Raw genomic sequence first — 19,869 nt, 5'->3', positions numbered from 1 at the left:
AGAAAACCATCCCTAACACACTGCAGAAACTCTTCCTCCACAGCATTAGTGCTCATTAGGTTTGCCCACTCTATATGTAGATTGATGTCACCCATGATTACTGTATTACCCATGCCACATGCTTCCCTAATCTGCTGATTAATACCATGCCCCACACTACCACTACTGTTTGGTGGCCTACAAACAACTCCAACCAATGTTTGCTGCCCCTTGCTGTTCCTTAGCTCCACCCAAACATATTCCACATTTTGTTCCTCAAATCTGAAATCCTCCCTTACTAATGAACTAATCCCATCCCTTATTGTAGCGCAACACCACCTCCTTTTCCTTTTTGCCTGCCTTTATTCAGTTCCCAGTCTTGATCACTCTGTAGCCACGTTTCCACGATGGCAATGAGATCACACCCATTTACCTCTGTGTGGGCCTTTAAATCATCTACCTTGTTGCGAATGCTGCGTGCATTCAGGTAGAGTGCCCTCAACCATGTCTTCTTGACATTCTGCATTCTAAGCCTCATTGATGCTCGCCTTTGGTTCGCATGCCTTCTGATGTTACTTGCTACTTTTCCAATTCCTGTTACCAGCTTTACTTCCTTCCAACTTGAACTACCCCTCAGGTTCCCATCCCCCTGACAAGCTAGCTTGGGCGGCACAGTGGCGTAGTGGTTAGCACCGCAGCCTCACAGCTCCAGCGACCCGGGTTCAATTCTGGGTACTGCCTGTGTGGAGTTTGCAAGTTCTCCCTGTGTCTGCGTGGGTTTTCTCCGGGTGCTCCGGTTTCCTCCCACAGCCAAAAGACTTGCAGGTTGGTAGGTAAATTGGCCATTATAAATTGCCCCTAGTATAGTTAGGTGGTAGGGAAATATATTGGGACAGGTGGGGATGTGGTAGGAATATGGGATTAGTGTAGGATTAGTATAAATGGGTGGTTGATGATTGGCACAGACTCGGTGGGCCGAAGGGCCTGTTTCAGTGCTGTATCTCTAAACTAAACCCTCCCCAACATCACTAGCAAATCTCCCTGCGAGGATATTAGTCCTGGTCCTGTTAAGGTGTAGCCCATCCATCTTGTACAGAACCCACCTGCCCTAGAACCGGTCCCAATGCCTCAGAAATCTGATGCCCTCCCTCCTACACCAATTCTCCAGCCATTTGTTCAATTGATCAATCCTCCTATTCCTATGCTCACTAGCACGTGGCACTAGGAGTAATTCTGAGATTACTGCTTTGGAGGTCCTGCTTTTTAATTTCCTCCCTAACTCCCTAAAATCTGCTTTCAGGGCCTCATCCCTCTTCCTACCTATGTCATTGGTACCAATGTGGACCACGACCTCTGGTTGTTCACCCTCCCCCAGAAGGATGTCCTGCAGCTGCTCCGTGACATCCTTGAACCTAGCACCAAGGAGGCAACACACCATCCTGGAGTCATGTTTACTGCCACAGAAACACCTGTCTGATCCCCTGACTGCCGAATCCTCTATCATTATTCCTCTTCCATTCTTCTTGCTTCCTTCCTGTGCAGCTGAGCCACCCGTGGTGCCACGGACTTCGCTCTGGCTGCACTGCCGCTAGGAACCATTGCTATCACCAGTATCCAAAATGGAAAACCAATCAGCAAGGAAGATAGACTCAGGGGACTCCTGCATTGCCTGCCTGGTTCTCTTAGACTGCCTGGCTGGTCACCCGTTCCCTCTGCCTGCATGCTCCTAACATGCAATGTGACCACCTCCCTAAACATGCTATCCTTGTAGTCCTCTGCTTCACGCATAACAGTGACTCCAGCCACTGCTCGAGTTCCGAAACCCAGAGCTCAAGCTTGTGCAGCCGGTGACAGTTCCTACAGATGTGTTCGTTTAGGACACTTGGTGCGTCCATGACTTCCCACATACCGCAGGATGTACATTCCACTTGGCCAAGCTGACCTGCCATAACCTAATTTTAAAAACCTTTTATTACAATGAGAAGTAAAATAACTTACCAGTTACTCACCAATCAACTTCTTCTCCTGTATCGAAGAGAGAGGCAGCTACTGGAGGCTGAAAAAAGGTAGAAGAAAGAAAGGAGCCTCTCCCTCATGCACCAAACTCCCACTTCACACTCTGTGCATTCAAATTTATTTTCCCATCCTTACCAAACTCCCTCAACTACCAAAGTACCCTCTTCACACTCTGTGCCCTCAAGCAGCACTGAGTCCCCTGAATTTATAACTCTGAAAACAATGCTGTATCAGCTCTGCTACAGCTCAGAAACCAGTTTAAGCTAGCTACCTAATTAACTAGCTACAGATACTCTGGGTGTTAGTATACCCCTGTTTAAAACTGCAAGAAACTTAACTTGCCTCTTAATTGAAATTCTTGTTTCGATTGCTAGATGTAAACAAAACAAAAACTAGTCTTGAGAATTAACCCTTAAAATTCACTGTTACCAAACTGCCTTCCTCACGCTCAGTGGAAACCTTTTCTTTGTCAAATTCAAGCCGCTTCATCAGCAACTGAATTTTAGCTAATTCAACTGCACTACCATCTGATTTGCTGCCTCCTCCTAATTGCAAATGCTGTGCCATTACTTCTGTTATGTCTGCTTTCTTAGCCTGGTTTTAACTCTTAACACCTACTTTTCTCCCAATTCCTTTAATCTAACCTTGGTTAAGTTTCTCAGATCACTCAGTGAAACTTCTCCTTCCCCAGAAAGGTCGCAACAATGGACAAAGACATTCCAGTAGTGTACTTTAATGCACAAGAAACCTGCTTTTTCACTTTTCCTCTTTTCAGTTAGTATTACCCCACTTACGATTGCACATGTTCGGCTTTGGGTATTCCGGATGACGAGCCCCCAATTAAATGTTATGACCGAGGTGGGAGGAGTGCACTGTCCTTTCCAGTTCCACTTCTCCACAGGTCACGACGTCTATTTAAATGTTTACTCGGTTACCGATACAGCCAATCATAGACTCTACTCTTCATCCCAGAATAAAATACACCAACCAGGTTTATTTAATAAACAGCAGCATTATCAGTTTATTATAAAACAAGACTTAACCAGTAATGAAGTAAAGCATTAACATACCGATTAAAATATGAAAGTTCCCTTTTTAAAAATACTCCAATTACACTCACCCACGCTAGAAAAAAAATACAGAAATTCACCCTGCAGAGGTCTGTTACAAAAAAAGACAAAAAAAACTACATCAGCCAAATACTTGCTAATTCTTGTCGTAAAAAGAAAGAAGATATGTAAAGATATTTGTCCCTTTTTTTTTGGTCTGGCATCATGGTATGCAGAGACGGATCACTGGGTTCATTTCAGAAGCAGTCTTTTCTGGAGATGTCGAGAATTATTCTAGTAGGCTTTCTAGGAGAAATGTGGCATCAAGGTTTTTCCGCCAGCACACACTTGAATCGCAGGATTTTTTTCAGCTCCTCAGGAACTAAATGGCACCAGGGATATTTCTCTTCTCTTCCACACTGAATCTTGGCAGGATTTCTTCAAAAAGTTTGAGAAGGTGGTGCGCTGGGTGATTTATTTTTTCCTTGGCAGGAAAATACCAACTGTCTTCAAACAGTTCGCACCACACCACAGTTCACAACTTAGTGAAAACAATGTCCAAACCCCAAACAGAGAGTTGACTTCTTGACCTCCATAAACCTCGACATGTGGCTTCTCCGTAACCATTTTTCCCCCAAGGCACCAAGGGTTCTGCTGTTTTCTGAGCCCAAATCACAGGTAGGCTGTAGCACAGATGGCTTTCAAACAACATCTTGTCCTGTTGGTGAACTTGGTTTAAAAAAAAACACATTCATGCAATCTTTTCAGTTTTAACACAAGTCCTCAAGCAATAAGTGCTCATAGTATCCTATTTACTTGGTCGGATGAAGAAGGTCTGAAAACTCAGAAAAGTCCATATAAAAGTTAGGAAAAGCCAGTCGGAAGACTTGCCTTGCCATGTTGAGTCGATGTACCCTAATATCTAACAAGGCTTTACTCAAAATAAGAAGAATTGTGTTTTTATTCTGCTACAGTCATCACTGAAAAAAATTTAATTAATTAAAATACAAATATTGGCTATTTTATAGTTCTGCAACTTCCATTTAAAAGAGCTGTATGCTTTATTTTTGGTCAAAAACTCTTTAAACTGAAGGCATTGCTGAAATACTTTTGACATCTTGTAGTTGAACCTATTTTCATTCATCAATTTTATTCATTATGATTTAAAACTAAAATTATTGTTATCGTGCTATTTAGAATCCATATTGGAATAGCCCAATTCTGATACCAGAATGCTGATTTGGCAAATGTTAAGGAGGGATCTACTATAGGAGGAATAAAATTAAGCTAGTAAAAATTCCAAATATACTGACTTTTATTTTGTAAATTTGGCTCTTTATTTGCTATAGGATGGAATCAACAGCATGTATAGGTGTAATGTAATTGATCATGGTGTACATAGAATAAGTCCAAGTTAGACATCATCCTTACAGTACACTGACCACTGGTTCATCAAGCTTTGTTTTTGTGGAAATGGCTAAGCCCTTTAACAGTTCAAATTCTTATGGAAGAGGCAGTGCTTTAATGAAAGTCCCCTTTTAAAAAAAAAATCATAAAAATTCAGTTGTTAGAATGTGCACGTGGTCAAGATCTTTTGTTTCGGGTGGTGTTGGTTGGTGTGAAAAGTAGGTGAGTCTTTGGTGAAATCTTTGTGACTGGTTCTTTAGGGAAACCAGGTTTCCATTTTGTGTGTTCCCTTCTTAGGACACATTGAAAAGCACTTTGCGATGCATAAATTTGTTTCCTAGGCTAACATCCAAGGGAGCTGCAGACTATGTAGATCAAGTGGATATTGCGACTTCTGTGCAGAAAACAAGTAAATAGTTTCACTAAAATAAATATGAAGTCTTGTAATCAGTACTATCTCAACACCGTTAAATAAATTTTGAACATAATTTTTAAGTTAAAGGGCATTGATTGCTATTTGTTGAAAAATGAGTGTGAATGATGGGCCAGAGCAGTATGGGCTTGGCTGTGATGCCTATTGTGATTGAATAAGCTGCCAACACTTGATACCTTGAGTTCCATAGGAAGAATAGCCATTTGGATGAGGGCCAGAGAGCTGCTGGAACTTGTGGAACTGGTACCCTAGCAGTGGCTTGCAATGGTGAATAGCTTTGGTTAATTTAATTTTGGGACACACTTGTATTCAGTGGTTTTGTTCTTTTGGGACAGAACTATACTAATATACTGTGATATTTCAATAGAATCCTTAACTGTCAGAAGTATGTCATAATATGATTGCTTTTTGGCTTGTGAAATATATTGGAGTATTATTTGGAGAAAAAAAGTAAGTACCAAATGAGAATTAGGTTTGTTCTATCAGTTTGATTTGTTTTGCTTTTAATCTTTTAAAGTTTATATAAAGCAGTATTCAAGTAAAAAAAAAAATCAATGATGTATTTGTTGCGATATTGCATATTTTCATTTTTAAACTTCTAGAATTAGTCAAAGTTTGTTTCAAAGCTCTTATCAATATTTAAAATACTAATAGCATTGTAAAATAAAGATTATTTAAAGCCTTATGGTGAATGTTGTCACGAAACTTTTTTTTCTTCTCTGTTTGAAACAGTATGCCTTTAAGATTCTGTTTTAAAAACAGTGTGCCTTGAAGATTGAGCACAGTGTGCCAGCAGCTGCACCTGTTTCCTAGGCTGTGATGTAACTTTTAACTGTGTGCAGGGACTGGCTGAAACCAGTTTTGAGAGAGACACCAGCGAAGCGTGCTTGCCTTGAAGGAAGAGAATTCTCTCAGCAGAAATTCTACAATGAGCCACAGGTTGTGTTAATTGCCTAAGGAAAAAAACCCTTTGAAGAGAACATTTGTATTGCTGGAGGTTGCAAAATTCCAATCTAAGAAGTCTTTGCTTCAAGATTGACTCTGTCTTGACTGATTGTGTTTTCAGGAATTCGCAGTAAAGTTTCGCATGAAAGACTGCCAATTTTAAAATCCAAATTTAGATCTGTCATTATACTCAGTGTTGAAAGAACTATGTGATGGCTGCTGCGGACGAAGTGCTTTGAATGTCTATCAAGTAAAGACGGTTCATCACATTTGCGTGGAGACATCGAGTGGCATCTGATTTTTTTCTTACATGAGGATACCTCACCCATCAGGAATGTAACCCACAAAGACTTGCAACCCAGTTATTTATTTATTCTTAAGAAACAGCTAATTAAAAAAAAAACACTTTTTAAAACTGGTTAACTGTTAGATTTTAAATGTATGTGTATGAATGGGGCGTTAGAATAAATAAAAAGTTATAAGGTCTTTAGACATAAATTTATCTTAATAGTGTTAAGATTTAGTTTATTAATAGTTAATTTGTTGTGTAAAGATAACTGGTTTGGTGTATTTTTCTATTCTAGGGGTTAATAAAGTGCTTAATTTGACTTTTCCGGTTAAGTGGGAAAACTTTAATAATATGCTGCAACCTGTGGAGTGATGGGACTGAATTGACAGTGCATTGCTCCCGCCTTGGTCATAACAATCTTCTTGAAACAATTTCAACAGGTGATGGGGAGAACTGAATATTTTCAAGGATAAAGCTTCTTCCAAACAACATGCAAGCCATCAATCATTTGCCGATGTTTCCAAAATAAACTTCCATTAAAACAGTTGAATTTATTAAAAGCTTCTGTATATAGTTATTTAAATGCCGTATATATTTCTTTGTGCAACAGTATTAATTTTATCTCAAAATCATATAGAAAAAGTTGAGAGGATCAAGAATTCTTTTTTTAAAATGTGTGATGCACTTTTACTCGAGATATTTTTCTTCTGTTCAGTGCCCCAGAGCTCTCCTGTGGATGATCATTCTCTCTTTGACCCAGCTGTGCCTTTTGCTGACCAATATTGACAGTGAAATGCTTTGAAAAGTGATGAGGTCATGAAAGGTGCTATACAAATGCAAGTTTTTAGTCTGTGGATCAAATATAAAACCCATTACTATAGTTTGGCTACCGCTTATAGCGCATGACTCGACACAACCATCTTTAGTTTGAGAATAACCGCTTGTATTTACATAGTGCCTTTAATGTAGTAAAATGTCCCAAGATGCTTCGCAGGAATGATTATGAAACAAAATTTAATACTGAGCCACATGAGGTATTAGGATAGGTCCTCAAAAGCTTGGTCAAAAGAGAAGTTTTAAAGACTGTCTTAAAGGAGGACAAAGAGTGGAAAGGTTCAGGGAGGGAATTCCAGAGCTTAGGGCCTAGGCAGCTGAAGGCACAGTGTCAGTGGTGGAACAAAGAATATCAGGGATACGCAATGGAGGAGCGCAGAGATCTCGGAAAGTTGTAGGGCTGGAGGAAGTTACAGAGATAAGGAGGGACAGTGCAATTAAATATGCCATTAGACCCTAGCTAAAGCTAAAAACTGCTGTTATTATTAAACAGTAATTAGATAAGTGATCAAGAAGCAATGACAGATTTACAGAAGTTAGAATTTTTTTGAATATTAAATTTTATGTGAGGATTTGTTGCTGACTTTCACAAACACTTTTGGTGACTTGTCTCTCATTGGGTTCAAGTGGGCTCTCATTTTTAGCCAGACACATAGGCTATGAATGACTTTTCAGAATTTGGCCATGACCAATAAAACTTAAACATTTTTTCAATTCCAAAAAAGCTACTAATTTTAATGATGGAGTGCTAGGCCTGCTACCGGGAGGCTACCACCCTCAGTGACAGGCCCACATGCTGACTGGAAAATTGCAGTCAACATTGAGAGAGAGGTCTTAATAGGCCCTTTAAATGGCTACCTGTTGCTTGTCGATGGGTAGCCATTACACCCCCCCGAGTACCCTGCTCCAAAATGGCCGGGGGCCGGGAACATGCTTTGTTTTATTACAAGAGACCCAGAATAATGCGAGGAATTTTCTGAGTTTTTTTGTCTGTTTTTTTGAATGAGGCTGGCTTTTAACCTTACAATGTGAAAGAAAGGAGCCAATATCTGTACTACATCACAGACAAAAATGCTTACGTTTTTATTGCTGTTAATTTTTTGTTGGAGTTGAGGCAAACCACGCAATGATGCATTTTTTCATTGTTAAGTAACCTGAAAAGCTACAAGTAGTTTCTAATTGTATATCAATTTTGATCATTTTTGCAGCTTCAAGCTGTTGTTATTTGTTTCTGCAACTGAAGCGCTTACCATGTCTTAATATGTGAATAGGCAAGTGTACTGCATTATCAGCTGAGGAGTGCATTCAGAGGGAAGGGTAAAATTTGTTGCCTGGCTAACCTCTTTTGGTAGGACAGGATTGGCTTCAAGTGCATATCAAGTTATATTGATGTCCTTTATTGAAAAAAAATTCCACAGTTTCAGGTTAACTTAGTCTCAAAATTTTGGTAGTGGGTTTTGTGAGAGAATTAATAACTTTGTGATTCTTTTAAACTCTAATATTATGTGCAATGGTCAAAATGTGACCAGTTTTTCTGTATATTCTTTGATGAAGTAACAGAGGTTTGAGGAAGGTTGTGGGTTGATGTGTATATGGACTTTCAAAAGACATTTATAAAAGTACCACATAATACTCTTGGGATTAAAGGGACACTGGCAGTGTGGGTATGAAATTGGCTGACACAGAGCAGAGAGTACAGTGAGCGCTTGTTTCTCCACAATGGAGGGAAATGTACAGTGGTAACTCCTGGGGTTCAGTATTTCTTGATTTGTTCAAGGGATGTGCGCATCACTGGCTAGGCCAGTATTTATTGCCCATCCCTAATTGCCCTTGAGAAGGTGGTGGTGAGCTGCCTTCTTGAACTGCTGCAGTCCATATGGAGTAGGTACACCCACAGTGTTGTTAGGAAGGGGGGTCCAGGATGTTGACCCAGCGACAGTGAAGGAATGGCATTATAGTTCCAAGTCAGGATGGTGTGTGGCATGGAGGGGAACTTGCAGGTGGTGGTGGTCCCATGCATCGGCTGCCCTTGTCCTTCTAGGTGGTAGAGGTTGTGGGTTTGGAAGGTGCAGTCTAAGGAGCCTTGGTGTGTTGCTGCAGTGCATCGTGTAGATGGTACACGCTGCTTCCTCTGTGCGTCAGTGGTGAAAAACCACTGCTCTTTTTGATGCATATTGCTGACCTGCAATTGAGTATACAGGGCATAACTACAGGACGGTGGCATAGTGGTAATGTTACTGGACTAGTAATCCAGAGGCCCTGACTAATGCTTTAGGGAGACGAGTTCAAAATCCCACCATGGCAGCTAGTCTCAGTACTGGTGACCGTGAAACTACTTGATCGTTGCAAAAGCCCATCTGGTTCACTAATGTCTTTTAGGGAAGGAAGTCTGCTGTCCTACCCCAGTCTGGCCTAAATGTGACTCCAGACCCACAGTGATTGGTTGACTCTTAACTGCCCTCTGAAACAGTTGAGCAAGCCACTCCGTTCAACCAAACCGCGAAATAAAGTTGGGAAAAATAAACCTGGATGGACCACCCGGCACTGGAAATGACAATGCGCACCCTGCCCAGTCGCCCCTCCAAAGTCTTCCTTACAAACATCTGGGGACTAGTCGAGCAACAGCCTGATGTTGCCATACTGACAGAATCATACTTTACAGCCAATGTGCCAGCCTCCTCCATCACCATTCCTGGGTATGTTTAGAGATGGCAGCACAGTGGTATACAGTGGGGAGGGAGTTGCCCTGGAAGTCCTCAACATTGACTCCGGACCGCGTGGCATCAAGTTAAAGAAGGGCAAAGAAACCTCCTCCTGATTACCACCTACTGTCCTCCCTCACCTCATGAATCAGTATTCCTCCATTTTGAGCACCATTTGGAAGAAGCATTGAGAATAGCAAGGGCACAGAATGTATTCTGGGTGGGGGACTTCAATGCCGATCACCAAAAGTGGCTCAGTAGCACCACTACTGACCGAGCTGGCCAAGCCCTTTTTAAAAAATTAATTCATGGGATGTGGGCGACGCTGGCCAGGCCAGCATTTATTGCCCATCCTTAATTGCCCTTGAGAGAGTGGTGGTGAGCTGCCTTCTTGAACCACTGCAGTCCATTCGGGTAGGTATACCCACAGTGCTGTTCGGAAGGGAGTTCCCAGGATTTTGACCCAGCAACAGAGAAGGAATGGCGATATAGTTCCAAGTCAGGATGGTGTGTGACTTGGAGGGGAACTTGCAGGTGGTGGTGTTCCCATCTATTTGCTGCCCTTGTCCTTCTAGTTGGTAGCGGTCGCGAGTTTGGAAGGTGCTGTCTAAGGAGCCTTGGTGCATTGCTGCAGTGCATCTTGTAGATGGTACACACTGCTGCCACTGTGCGTCGGTGGTGGAAGGAGTGAATGTTTGTGGATGGGGTGCCAATTAAGTGGGCTGCTTTGTCCTGGATGGTGTCGAGCTTCTTGAGTGTTGTTGGAGCTGCACCCATCCAGGCAAGTGGAGAGTATTCCATCACACTCCTGACTTGTGCCTTGTAGATTGTGGACAGGCTTTGGGGAGTCAGGAGGTGAGTTACTCTCCTCAGGATTCCTAGCCTCTGACCGGCTCTTGTAGCCACGGTATTTATATGGCTACTCCACTTCAGTTTCTGGTCAATGGTAACCCCTAGGATGTTGATAGTGGGGGATTCAGCGATGGTAATGCTATTGAATGTCAAGGGGAGATGGTTAGATTCTCTCTTGTTGGAGATGGTCATTGCCCGGCACTTGTGTGGCGCGAATGTTATTTGCCACTTATCAGCCCAAGCCTGGATATTGTTGAGGTCTTGTTGCATTCCTACAAGGACTGCTTCAGTATCTGAGGAGTCACGAATGGTACGGAACATTGTACAATCAACAGCGAACATCCCGACTTCTGACCTTATGATTGAAGGAGGGTCATTGATGAAGCCGCCGAAGATGGTTGAGCCGAGGACACTACCCTGAGGAACACCTGCAGTGTTGTCCTGGAGCTCAGATGATTGACCTCCAAGAACCGCAACCATTTTCCTTTGCGCTAGGTATGATTCCAGCCAGCAGAGGGTTTTCCCCCTTATTCCCATTGACCTCAGTTTTGCTAGGGCTCCTTGATGCCATACTCAGTCAAATGCTGCCTTGATGTCAAGGGCAGTCACTCTCACCTCACCTTTGGAGTTCAGCTCTTTTGTCCATGTTTGAAACAAGGGTGTAATGAGGTCAGGAGCTGAGTGGCCCTGGCGGAACCCAAACTGAGTGTCACTGAGCAAGTTATTGCTGAGCAAGTGCTGCTTGATGGCACTGTTGATGACACCTTCCATCACTTTACTGATGGTTGAGAGTAGGCTGATGGGGCTGTAATTGGCCGGGTTGGACTTGTCCTGCTTTTTGTGAACAGGACATACCTGGGCAGTTTTCCACATTGCAGGTTAGATGCCAGTGTTGTAACTGTACTGGAACAGCTTGGCTAGGGGCGCGGCAAGTTCTGGAGCACAGGTCTTCAGTACTATTGCCGGAATATTGTCAGGGCCCATAGCTTTTGCAGTATCCAGTGCCTTCAGTCGTTTCTTGATATCACGCAGAGTGAATCGAATTGGCTGAAGTCTGGCATCGGTGATGCTGGGGACTTCAGGAGGAGGCCGAGATGGATCATCAACTCGGCACTTCTGGCTGAAGATTGTTGCAAATGCTTCAGCCTTGCCTTTCGCACTGATGTGCTGGGCTCCCCCATCATTGAGGATGGGGATATTTGTGGAGCCACCTCCTCCAGTTAGTTGTTTAATTGTCCACCACCATTCATGGCTGTATGTGGCAGGACTGCAGAGCTTAGATCTGATCTGTTGGTTATGGGATCGCTTAGCTCTGTCTATCGCATGCTGCTTATGCAGTTTGGCACGCAGATAGTCCTGTGTTGTAGCTTCACCAGGTTGACACCTCATTTTGAGGTATGCCTGGTGCTGCTCCTGGCATGCCCTCCTGCACTCTTCATTGAACCAGGGTTGGTCTCCTGGCTTGATGGTAATAGTAGAGTGTGGGATATGCCAGGCCATGAGGTTACAGATTGTGGATGAGTACAATTCTGCAGCTGCTGATGGCCCACAGCGCCTCATGGTTGCCCAGTTTTGCATTGCTAGATCTGTTCGAAATCTATCCCATTTAGCACGGTGATAGTGCCACACAACACGACGGACGGTATCCTCAATGTGAAGGCGGGAAATCGTCTCCACAAGGATTGTGCGGTGGTCACTCCTACCAATACAGTCATGGACAGAAGCATCTGCAGCAGGCAGCTTGGTGAGGACGAGGTGAAGTATGTTTTTCCCTCGTGTTGGTTCCCCCACCACCTGCCGCAGACCCAGTCTAGCAGCTATGTCCTTTAGGACTCAGCCAGCTCGGTCAGTAGTGCTGCTACCGAGCCACTCTTGGTGATGGACATTGAAGTCCCCCACCCAGAGTACATTTTGTGCCCTTGCCACCCTCAGTGCTTCCTTCAAGTGGTGTTCAACATGGTGGAGTACTGAGTCGTCCGCTGAGGGAGGGCGGTAGGTGTTAATCAGTAGGAGGTTACCTTGCCCATGTTTGACCTGATGCCATGAGACTTCATGGGGTCCGGAGTCGATGTTGAGGACTCCCAGGGCAACTCCCTCCCTGCTGTATACCACTGTGCCGACACCTCTGGTGGGTCTGTCCTGCCGGTGGGACAGGACGTACCCAGAGATGGTGATGGCAGTGTCTGGGACATTGTCTGTAACGTATGACTGTCAGGCTGTTGCTTGACTCGTCTGTGGGACAGCTCTCCCAACTTTGGCACAAGCCCCCAGATGTTAGTAAGGCGGACTTTGCAGGGTCGACAGGGCTGGGTTTGCCATTGTCATTTCCGGTGCCTAGTTCGATGCCAGGTGGTCCGTCCAGTTTCATTCCTTTTTATTGACTTTGTAGCGGTTAGGTACAACTGAGTGGCTTGCTAGGCCATTTCAGAGGGCATATAAGAGTTAACCACATACTCACCTGAAGGACATATCTGCCAAACTGGACCTGCGGCAGGTGGTGAGGGAACCAACAAGAAGGAAAAACCTACTTGACCTCACCCTTGCTAGTCTACCTGTCGCAGATGCAGCTGTCCATGCTGATGTTGGTAGGAGCAACCACTGCAAAGTCCTGGTGGAGACGAAGTCTCATCTTCACACTGAGGCTACCCTCGTGTTGTGCAGCACCAGCAGTCTGCGAAATGATATAGATTCAGAACCGATCAGCAGCAGAATTATGTTCATCCAGAATCTGTAACCTCATGTCTCGGCATATCCATCACTCCACCATTGCCATTAAGCCAGAGACTCGAGCCTAGTTCAATGAGGAGTGCAGGAGAGCATGCCAGGATCAGCAGCAGGCATATCTGAAAATGAGGTGCTAATTTTGTTAAGCTACAACACAGGATTACATGTATGCTAAACAGTGGAAGCAGCTTGCGATAGATAGAGCGAAGTGATCCCACAACCAATGAATCAGATCAAAACTCTGCAGTCCTGCCACATCCAGTCATGAATGGTGGTGGAAAATTAAGCAACTAACCCGAGGAGGAAGCTCCACAAACATCTCCATCTTCAATGATGGGGGAGCTCAGCCAGAAGTGCAAAAGACAAGGCTGAAGAATTTGCAACCATCTTCAGCCAGAAGTGCCAAGTGGATGATTAATCTTGGCCTCCTCCTGAGGTCCCCATCTTCACAGATGCCAGTCTTCAGCCAGTTCATAGAATCACAGAAAGTTTAAGGCACAGAAAGAGGCCACTTGCCCATCGTGTCTGTGCCGGCTGAAAAACTATCAATCTGTTCTGATCCCATCTTCCAGCATTTGGTCTGTAGCCCTGCAGCTTATGGCACTAGAGGTGCATATCCAGACTCCTTTTGAATGAGTTCTCTGCCTCAACTACCCTTTCAGGTAGTGAGTTCCAGACCATCACCACCCTCTGGGTGAAAAAGTTTTTCCTCATCTCCCCTCAAATTTTTCTACCGATCACTTTAAATATATGCCCCCTCATCACTGACCTCTCTGCTGAGGTGAATAGACCCTTCACCTCCACTGTATCCATGCCCCTCAAAATTTTGTACATTTCTGTCAGATCGCCCCGCAACCTTCTCTGTTCCAAGGAGAACGACCCCAGCCTATCCAGTTTTCTTCATAGCTGCATTTCTCCAGTCCTGGCAACATCCTCATAAAACTCCTCTGTATCCTGTCTAGTGCAATTATATCCTTTCTGTAATGAGGTGACCAGAACTGCACACAGTACTCAAGTTGTCCACGTGATATCAAAAAATGGATACTGCAAAGGCTATGGGCCCTGACAAGATCCCAGCAGTCGTATTGAAGACTTGTCTGCAGAGCTCGGCGTGACCTGAGCCAAGCTGTTCCAGTAAAGCTAAAACACAGGCATCTACCGAACAATGTGGAAATAGCTTAGGTATGCCCTGTCCACAAAAAACAGGACAAATCCAATCCGGCCAATTACTGCCCATCAGTCTACTCTCGATCATCAAAGTGATGGAAGGTGTCGTCACCAGCACAATTAAGCAGCAGTTAGACAGCAATAACCTGCTCACCAGTGCTTAGTTTGAGTTCCGCCAGGCCAGTCGATGCCAGACCTCATTGCAGCCTTAGTCCAAATATGGACAAAGCTGAATTCCAGAGGTGAGGTGAGAGTGACTGCCCTTGACATCAAGGCACCATTTCAGTGTGGTATCAAGGCATTCTGGGAAAATTGAAGCCAATGGGAATTGGGAGGAAAACTCTCCACTGGTTGGAGTCATACCTAGCACAAAAGAAAGTGCTTGTGCTTGTTGGAGGGCAATCATCTAAGCCCCAGGACTTTGCTGCATGAGTTCCTCAGGGTAGTGTCCAAGACCCAACTATCTTCAGCTGCTTCATCAATGACCTTCCCTCCATCATAAGGTCAGAAGTGAAAATGCTCAATGATGATTGCACAGTGTTCACCATCTAAACTTCTCCATTTGCAACTCCTCAGATGCTGAAGCAGTCTGTGTCCACATGCAGCACGATCTGGACAACATTCAGGCTTGAGCTGATAAGTGGAGGCAGTGACCATCTCCAACAAGAGAAAATCTAACCATCTCCCCTTGACAATGGCATTACCAACACTGAATCCCCCACCGTCAACATTCTGGGGGTTACCGATGACCAGAAACATAACTGGACCAACCATATTAATACTGTGGCTGCAAGAGCAGATCATAGGCTGGGAATTCTGTGGCAAGACTCCCTAAAGCCTGTCCACCATCTACAAGGCACAAGTCAGGAGTGGGATTGAATACTCTCCACTTGTCTGGATGAGCGTTGCTCCAAAAACACTGAAGAAACGCAACAGCATCTGGGACAAAGCACCCCGCTTGATTGGCACTCTATCCACCATTTTAAACTTTCACTCCCTCCACCACTGGCATACTGTGGCTGCAGGGTGCAATGCAGCAACTACCAAACCTCTATTGACAGCATCTTTCAAACCCGTGACCTCTACCACCTTGAAGGTCAAGGGCAGCATGGGAGCACCACCACAGGCAATTTCCCCTCCAAGCCACATGCCATCCTGACTGGGAACTTTCTCGCCATTCCTTCACTGTCACTGGATCAAAAATCTGGAACACCCTCCCTAACAGCACTTTGGGTGTACCTACACCAGAAAGACTGCAGCAGGTCAAGAAGGCAGCTCTCCACCATCTTCTCAAGGGCAATTAGGGATGGGCAGCAAATGTTGACCTTGCGAGCAACATACTCATTCCATGAACGAATAAAAGAAATTGCATATGACAAAACTGAGAAATGTACTAAGGAGTGAAGACATGGGCAGACTGGTGAAATAGACAGACACGTGGCAGTGCAATTCCAATTTAATGCAGAGAAGTGTGAAGTGGGTGCAGGAATAGAGAGAAACAAACCTTTGAAAGTGGCTTGAGAAGTTGTGAAGCCTATTAAGGCACACAGGATCTTTTACTTTATAAATCGAGCAGAGAGTGCAAATACAAGGAATTTATGCTAAACCTTAATAAATCACTCTTTATGCCCCAGCTAGAGTATTCACTTCTGGCCACTGCACTTTCGGCGAGATGTCGAGGCCTTGATGGGAGTGCAGAGGATATTTACTAGAATGGTACCAGGAATGTAGGATTAGAGAAGTTTAGAGATATTAAAGGGAAATTTAATAGAGCTGTTCAAGAACATGAAGGGTTTTGATGGAGTGTATAATGTTAATGGTGGCAAAAGGATCAGTAACCAGAGGGGACAGATTTACGGTAATTGACAAAAGAAACAGAGGCGAGGTGAGAAATTATTTTACAGAACGAGTTTTGATCAGCAATGAAAGGATGGTTGAAGCAGATTCAATAATAATTTTAAAAAGAGAGTTGAGTAAATACTTAAAGACACAACAATTGCAGGGTGATGGAGAAAGGATCGGGTAATAGGACTAATTGGATAGTTCTTTCAAAGAGCTGGCACAGGCATAATGGGCTGAATGACTGCCAAGATTCTATATTCCTGATGCTGAATATTATAAATTAGAATTGGAGAAATGTGTAGATCCATAGCATATTATTATAGAATGGTGTTTTCATGAAATGTAATTTTTTTGCAATTTTGGTCTTGGATATCCATCAGTATTCACTGCATTAAGTGTGAGGTTATCGTACAGCCAACTTTGTGAGCCAGATTAATAGTTTTTCAAGTTCTGATGAAAGATCATCAACCTGAAACATTAACTCTGTTTCTCTGTCTGCAAATGCTGCCAGACCTGCTGAGTATTTTCAGCAATTTCTGTTATTTCAGTTTTTCAAGTATAATGGCTGAAATCAGTCAATGTATGATTCCAGAGCGAATGTTGAGCAGTTTTGTTTTGAGACCTTTTGTGGTGGTTGTATTTGGGTGCACTGAAATTACTGTCAGGCTATGTTGGAAAATTCTGAGTTGTCTACCTTTTTCCTTTTCCAGAATGCTTCAGAACAACCAGTTGAAAACTGTACCTAGTGAAGCCCTAAAAGGACTGTCTACACTGCAGTCACTGTAAGTATTATTTTACAGGTCCATTTTAGCTATATTTTTTCAACTATTGAAGCATTCTTGAAATTATTCCAGAATAAATCTTTCACGCTACTCACAAAATATATTGTTTGGCACTGACAATAGTTTCTGTGATAACTTTTAATGTATTTCTTTCAGCTGAGGGGGTAGGTCCTGTCCATTTTGTTTATGGCCTTGTGTTAATTGAAGTTTTATATCACTATACGGAGTTGGTTAGTTCAGTTGGCTAGATAGCTGGAGTATGATGCAGAAAGATGCCAACAGCGCAGATTCAATCCCCGTACCGGCTGTGGTAGTTCGTGGAAGCCTGCCTCCTCGCCTTGCCCCATGCCTGAGTGGTGCCGCTCAAGCTATACATTACCAATTCTCGCTCTAATGGAGAGAGATGCCTATGGTCATTTCGGACTACAGCTAAAACAACAACAAATCAGTCTGAAAGACTGCATTTGTTCAAGATGGATGAATAGATACCACATGGAGTGGAGACTGTGCTATTCACATGAATTGACCTGCATGCTCGCATGCGATAGTACTGGTAACCTAGTACATTTAGAGCTGCAGCTATACTAAGTAAACCTCATGACTTGTGAACTCTTTGTAAAGAAGCCAGATAATGTTGATAGCATATAGTACATTAAAGACTTGTTTGCAGTACGACTTTCCTGATACTTGATTGGTGCTAAACACAGAGAAGGGCCTGGGACATGTTTTTTCTTTAAGTAGAATTAACAAATATAAGACTTAATGTATCTGCTATGTAGCAAAATGCTCCTTGTAGCTTGTTTCATTTAAAAAGTTACAAAAATTGTTTATTGTGTTGTGCAAAAGTTGAATTGTATTCCATACCTACATGCATATAAACCTGCCAGCAGTATAAATGAGGGACCTGGTGGGTATATGTGCACAAATCATTGAAGGTAGCAGAGCAGGTAGAGAAAGCATACAGGATCCTGGGATTTGTAAACAGGGGCATAAAGTACAAGTCTAAGAACAAAGAAGTTATGATAAACTTGTATAAGACACTGGTTCGGCCTCAGCTGGAGTATTCTGTCCAGTTCTGGGCATCATACTTTAGGAAGGATGTGAAAGCATTAGAGAGGGTGCAGAAAAGATTCACAAGAATGGTTCCATGGATGAGGAGCTTCAGTTACATAGGTTGGAAAAGTTGGGCCTGCTGTCCTCAAAGAGGAGAAGATTAAAAGGAGATTTGATAGAGGTGTTCAAAATCATGAGTGGTCTGGAGAGAGTAGATAGTGAAACTGTTCCCATTGGCTGAAGAGTGCAGAATCAGAGGACACTGATTTAAGGTGGTTGGCAAAACAACCAGAGGCAACATGAGGAAAGCCTTTTGACACAACGAGTGGTTAGGATCTGGAATGCTCTGTAAGAAAGTGTGGTGGAGGCAGATTCAGTCAAAGCCTTCAAAAAAAAATTGGACAATTATCGGAAGGGAAAAAATTTGCAGTGCTATGGGGAAAAGGCGGGGGAGTGGGACTAGGTGAGTGGCTCTTGCAGAGAGCCGGCGTGGTCACAATGGGCTAAATGATGGCCTTCTGTGGCTGTAGACATCCTGTGATTCAATGCATGTACTAATTGCATTGCTGATCCTGGATTATGGCACCAGTATGCAGTTTTTTTAATAATATAAATAAAAACAAGAAATGCTAGAAATACTCAGCAGCTCTGGCAGCATCTGTGGAGAGAGAAGCAGAGTTTATGTTTCAGGTCAGTGACCCTTCAGACCTGACCTTCATCAGGTCACTGACTTGAAACATTAACTCTGCTTCTCTCTCCACAGATGCTGCCAGACCTGCTGAGTATTTCCAGCATTTCTCGTTTTTATTTCAGACTTCCAGCATCTGCAGCATTTTGCTTTTATATTATGCAGTATTTTTTGGTTCATCAAAACTTGATCAAACGTTTATTTGGTCAGTGTGCAATTCTTACCAAATTATAAGTATGTGTCACCCCTGTTTATCCAGTGCCCCACACAACTAAAAATGTAGAAAAATAATGAATCATTTTGATTTGAATGAGTCTCAATTAATGTAATCTTTGGAAAGCAATTTTTTGGAGGAAGGAACAGAGACTATAACTTTTTTCTTTTTCCCCAAACCCAAGAACATGACTCATGACTAAGGTCAGAGCATGTGGAGTCAGGGAATAAGTAGGAGAATGGATAGCAAGCTGACTACAAAACAAAAAGTAGTAGTTGAAGGTATTTACTCACAGGCCAACAGCAGGAAATGGTGTTCCACGATGACAGTACTGGGACCGTTGTTGTTCACTACTTTCATAAATGATTTGGACTCAGGAATCAGAAGTACAATTTCAAAATTTGTGTCTGACACCAAATTGTAGAGTATAGTTAATACTGAAGAAGACTGACAAGATATAAGAAAACATTAATAAAATTGCAGAATAGGCATGTAATTGGCAAACGAATTTCAATATAAATAAATGTATGGCAGTGCATTTTGGTAGGAAGAATAAGGAGGCCATATATACCTTGGAAAATAAGAAGTAAAATGGGGTAACGGAATAAACTGATCCAGGGGTACAGCCATACAAATCACTCAAAGCAGTGATGCAACTTAAGGCAATTTTTTTAAAAAGCAAATAAAGTACTGTGGTTCATTTCTAGAGAGCTGGAATTGAACATTTTAGAAGCCTGACAACTGATGTTTTGTCACAAACCAAGAATCTTTTAAGTGGATGCATGATATGTAATTCCTCAGGGCTTAGACCCTGAGATTTATTTAAGAAAAATACATTTTTCTTAATTTATTATTTAGGCTAAATAACTGTAGCCTAACCAATGTTTCATACA

General features: G+C 43.0%; 1 protein-coding gene across 1 annotated transcript in view; it reads left to right on the top strand.

The window, feature by feature from the left end:
- lgr4 (leucine-rich repeat containing G protein-coupled receptor 4) overlaps positions 1-19,869 on the top strand; it is a 183,217-nt gene that overhangs the window by 102,483 nt on the left and 60,865 nt on the right. The window contains exon 4 of the mRNA XM_068046475.1: positions 16,950-17,021. Coding sequence (XP_067902576.1) covers positions 16,950-17,021 — 72 coding nt within the window. The remainder of the gene's footprint in view (positions 1-16,949; positions 17,022-19,869) is intronic.

Source organism: Heterodontus francisci, chromosome 14 (assembly GCF_036365525.1).
Source record: "Heterodontus francisci isolate sHetFra1 chromosome 14, sHetFra1.hap1, whole genome shotgun sequence".
In the NCBI taxonomy this organism is placed as follows: domain Eukaryota; kingdom Metazoa; phylum Chordata; class Chondrichthyes; order Heterodontiformes; family Heterodontidae; genus Heterodontus; species Heterodontus francisci.
The sequence above is the reverse complement of the archived record's forward strand: the minus strand, read 5'-3'. Positions and strand labels throughout refer to the sequence as shown.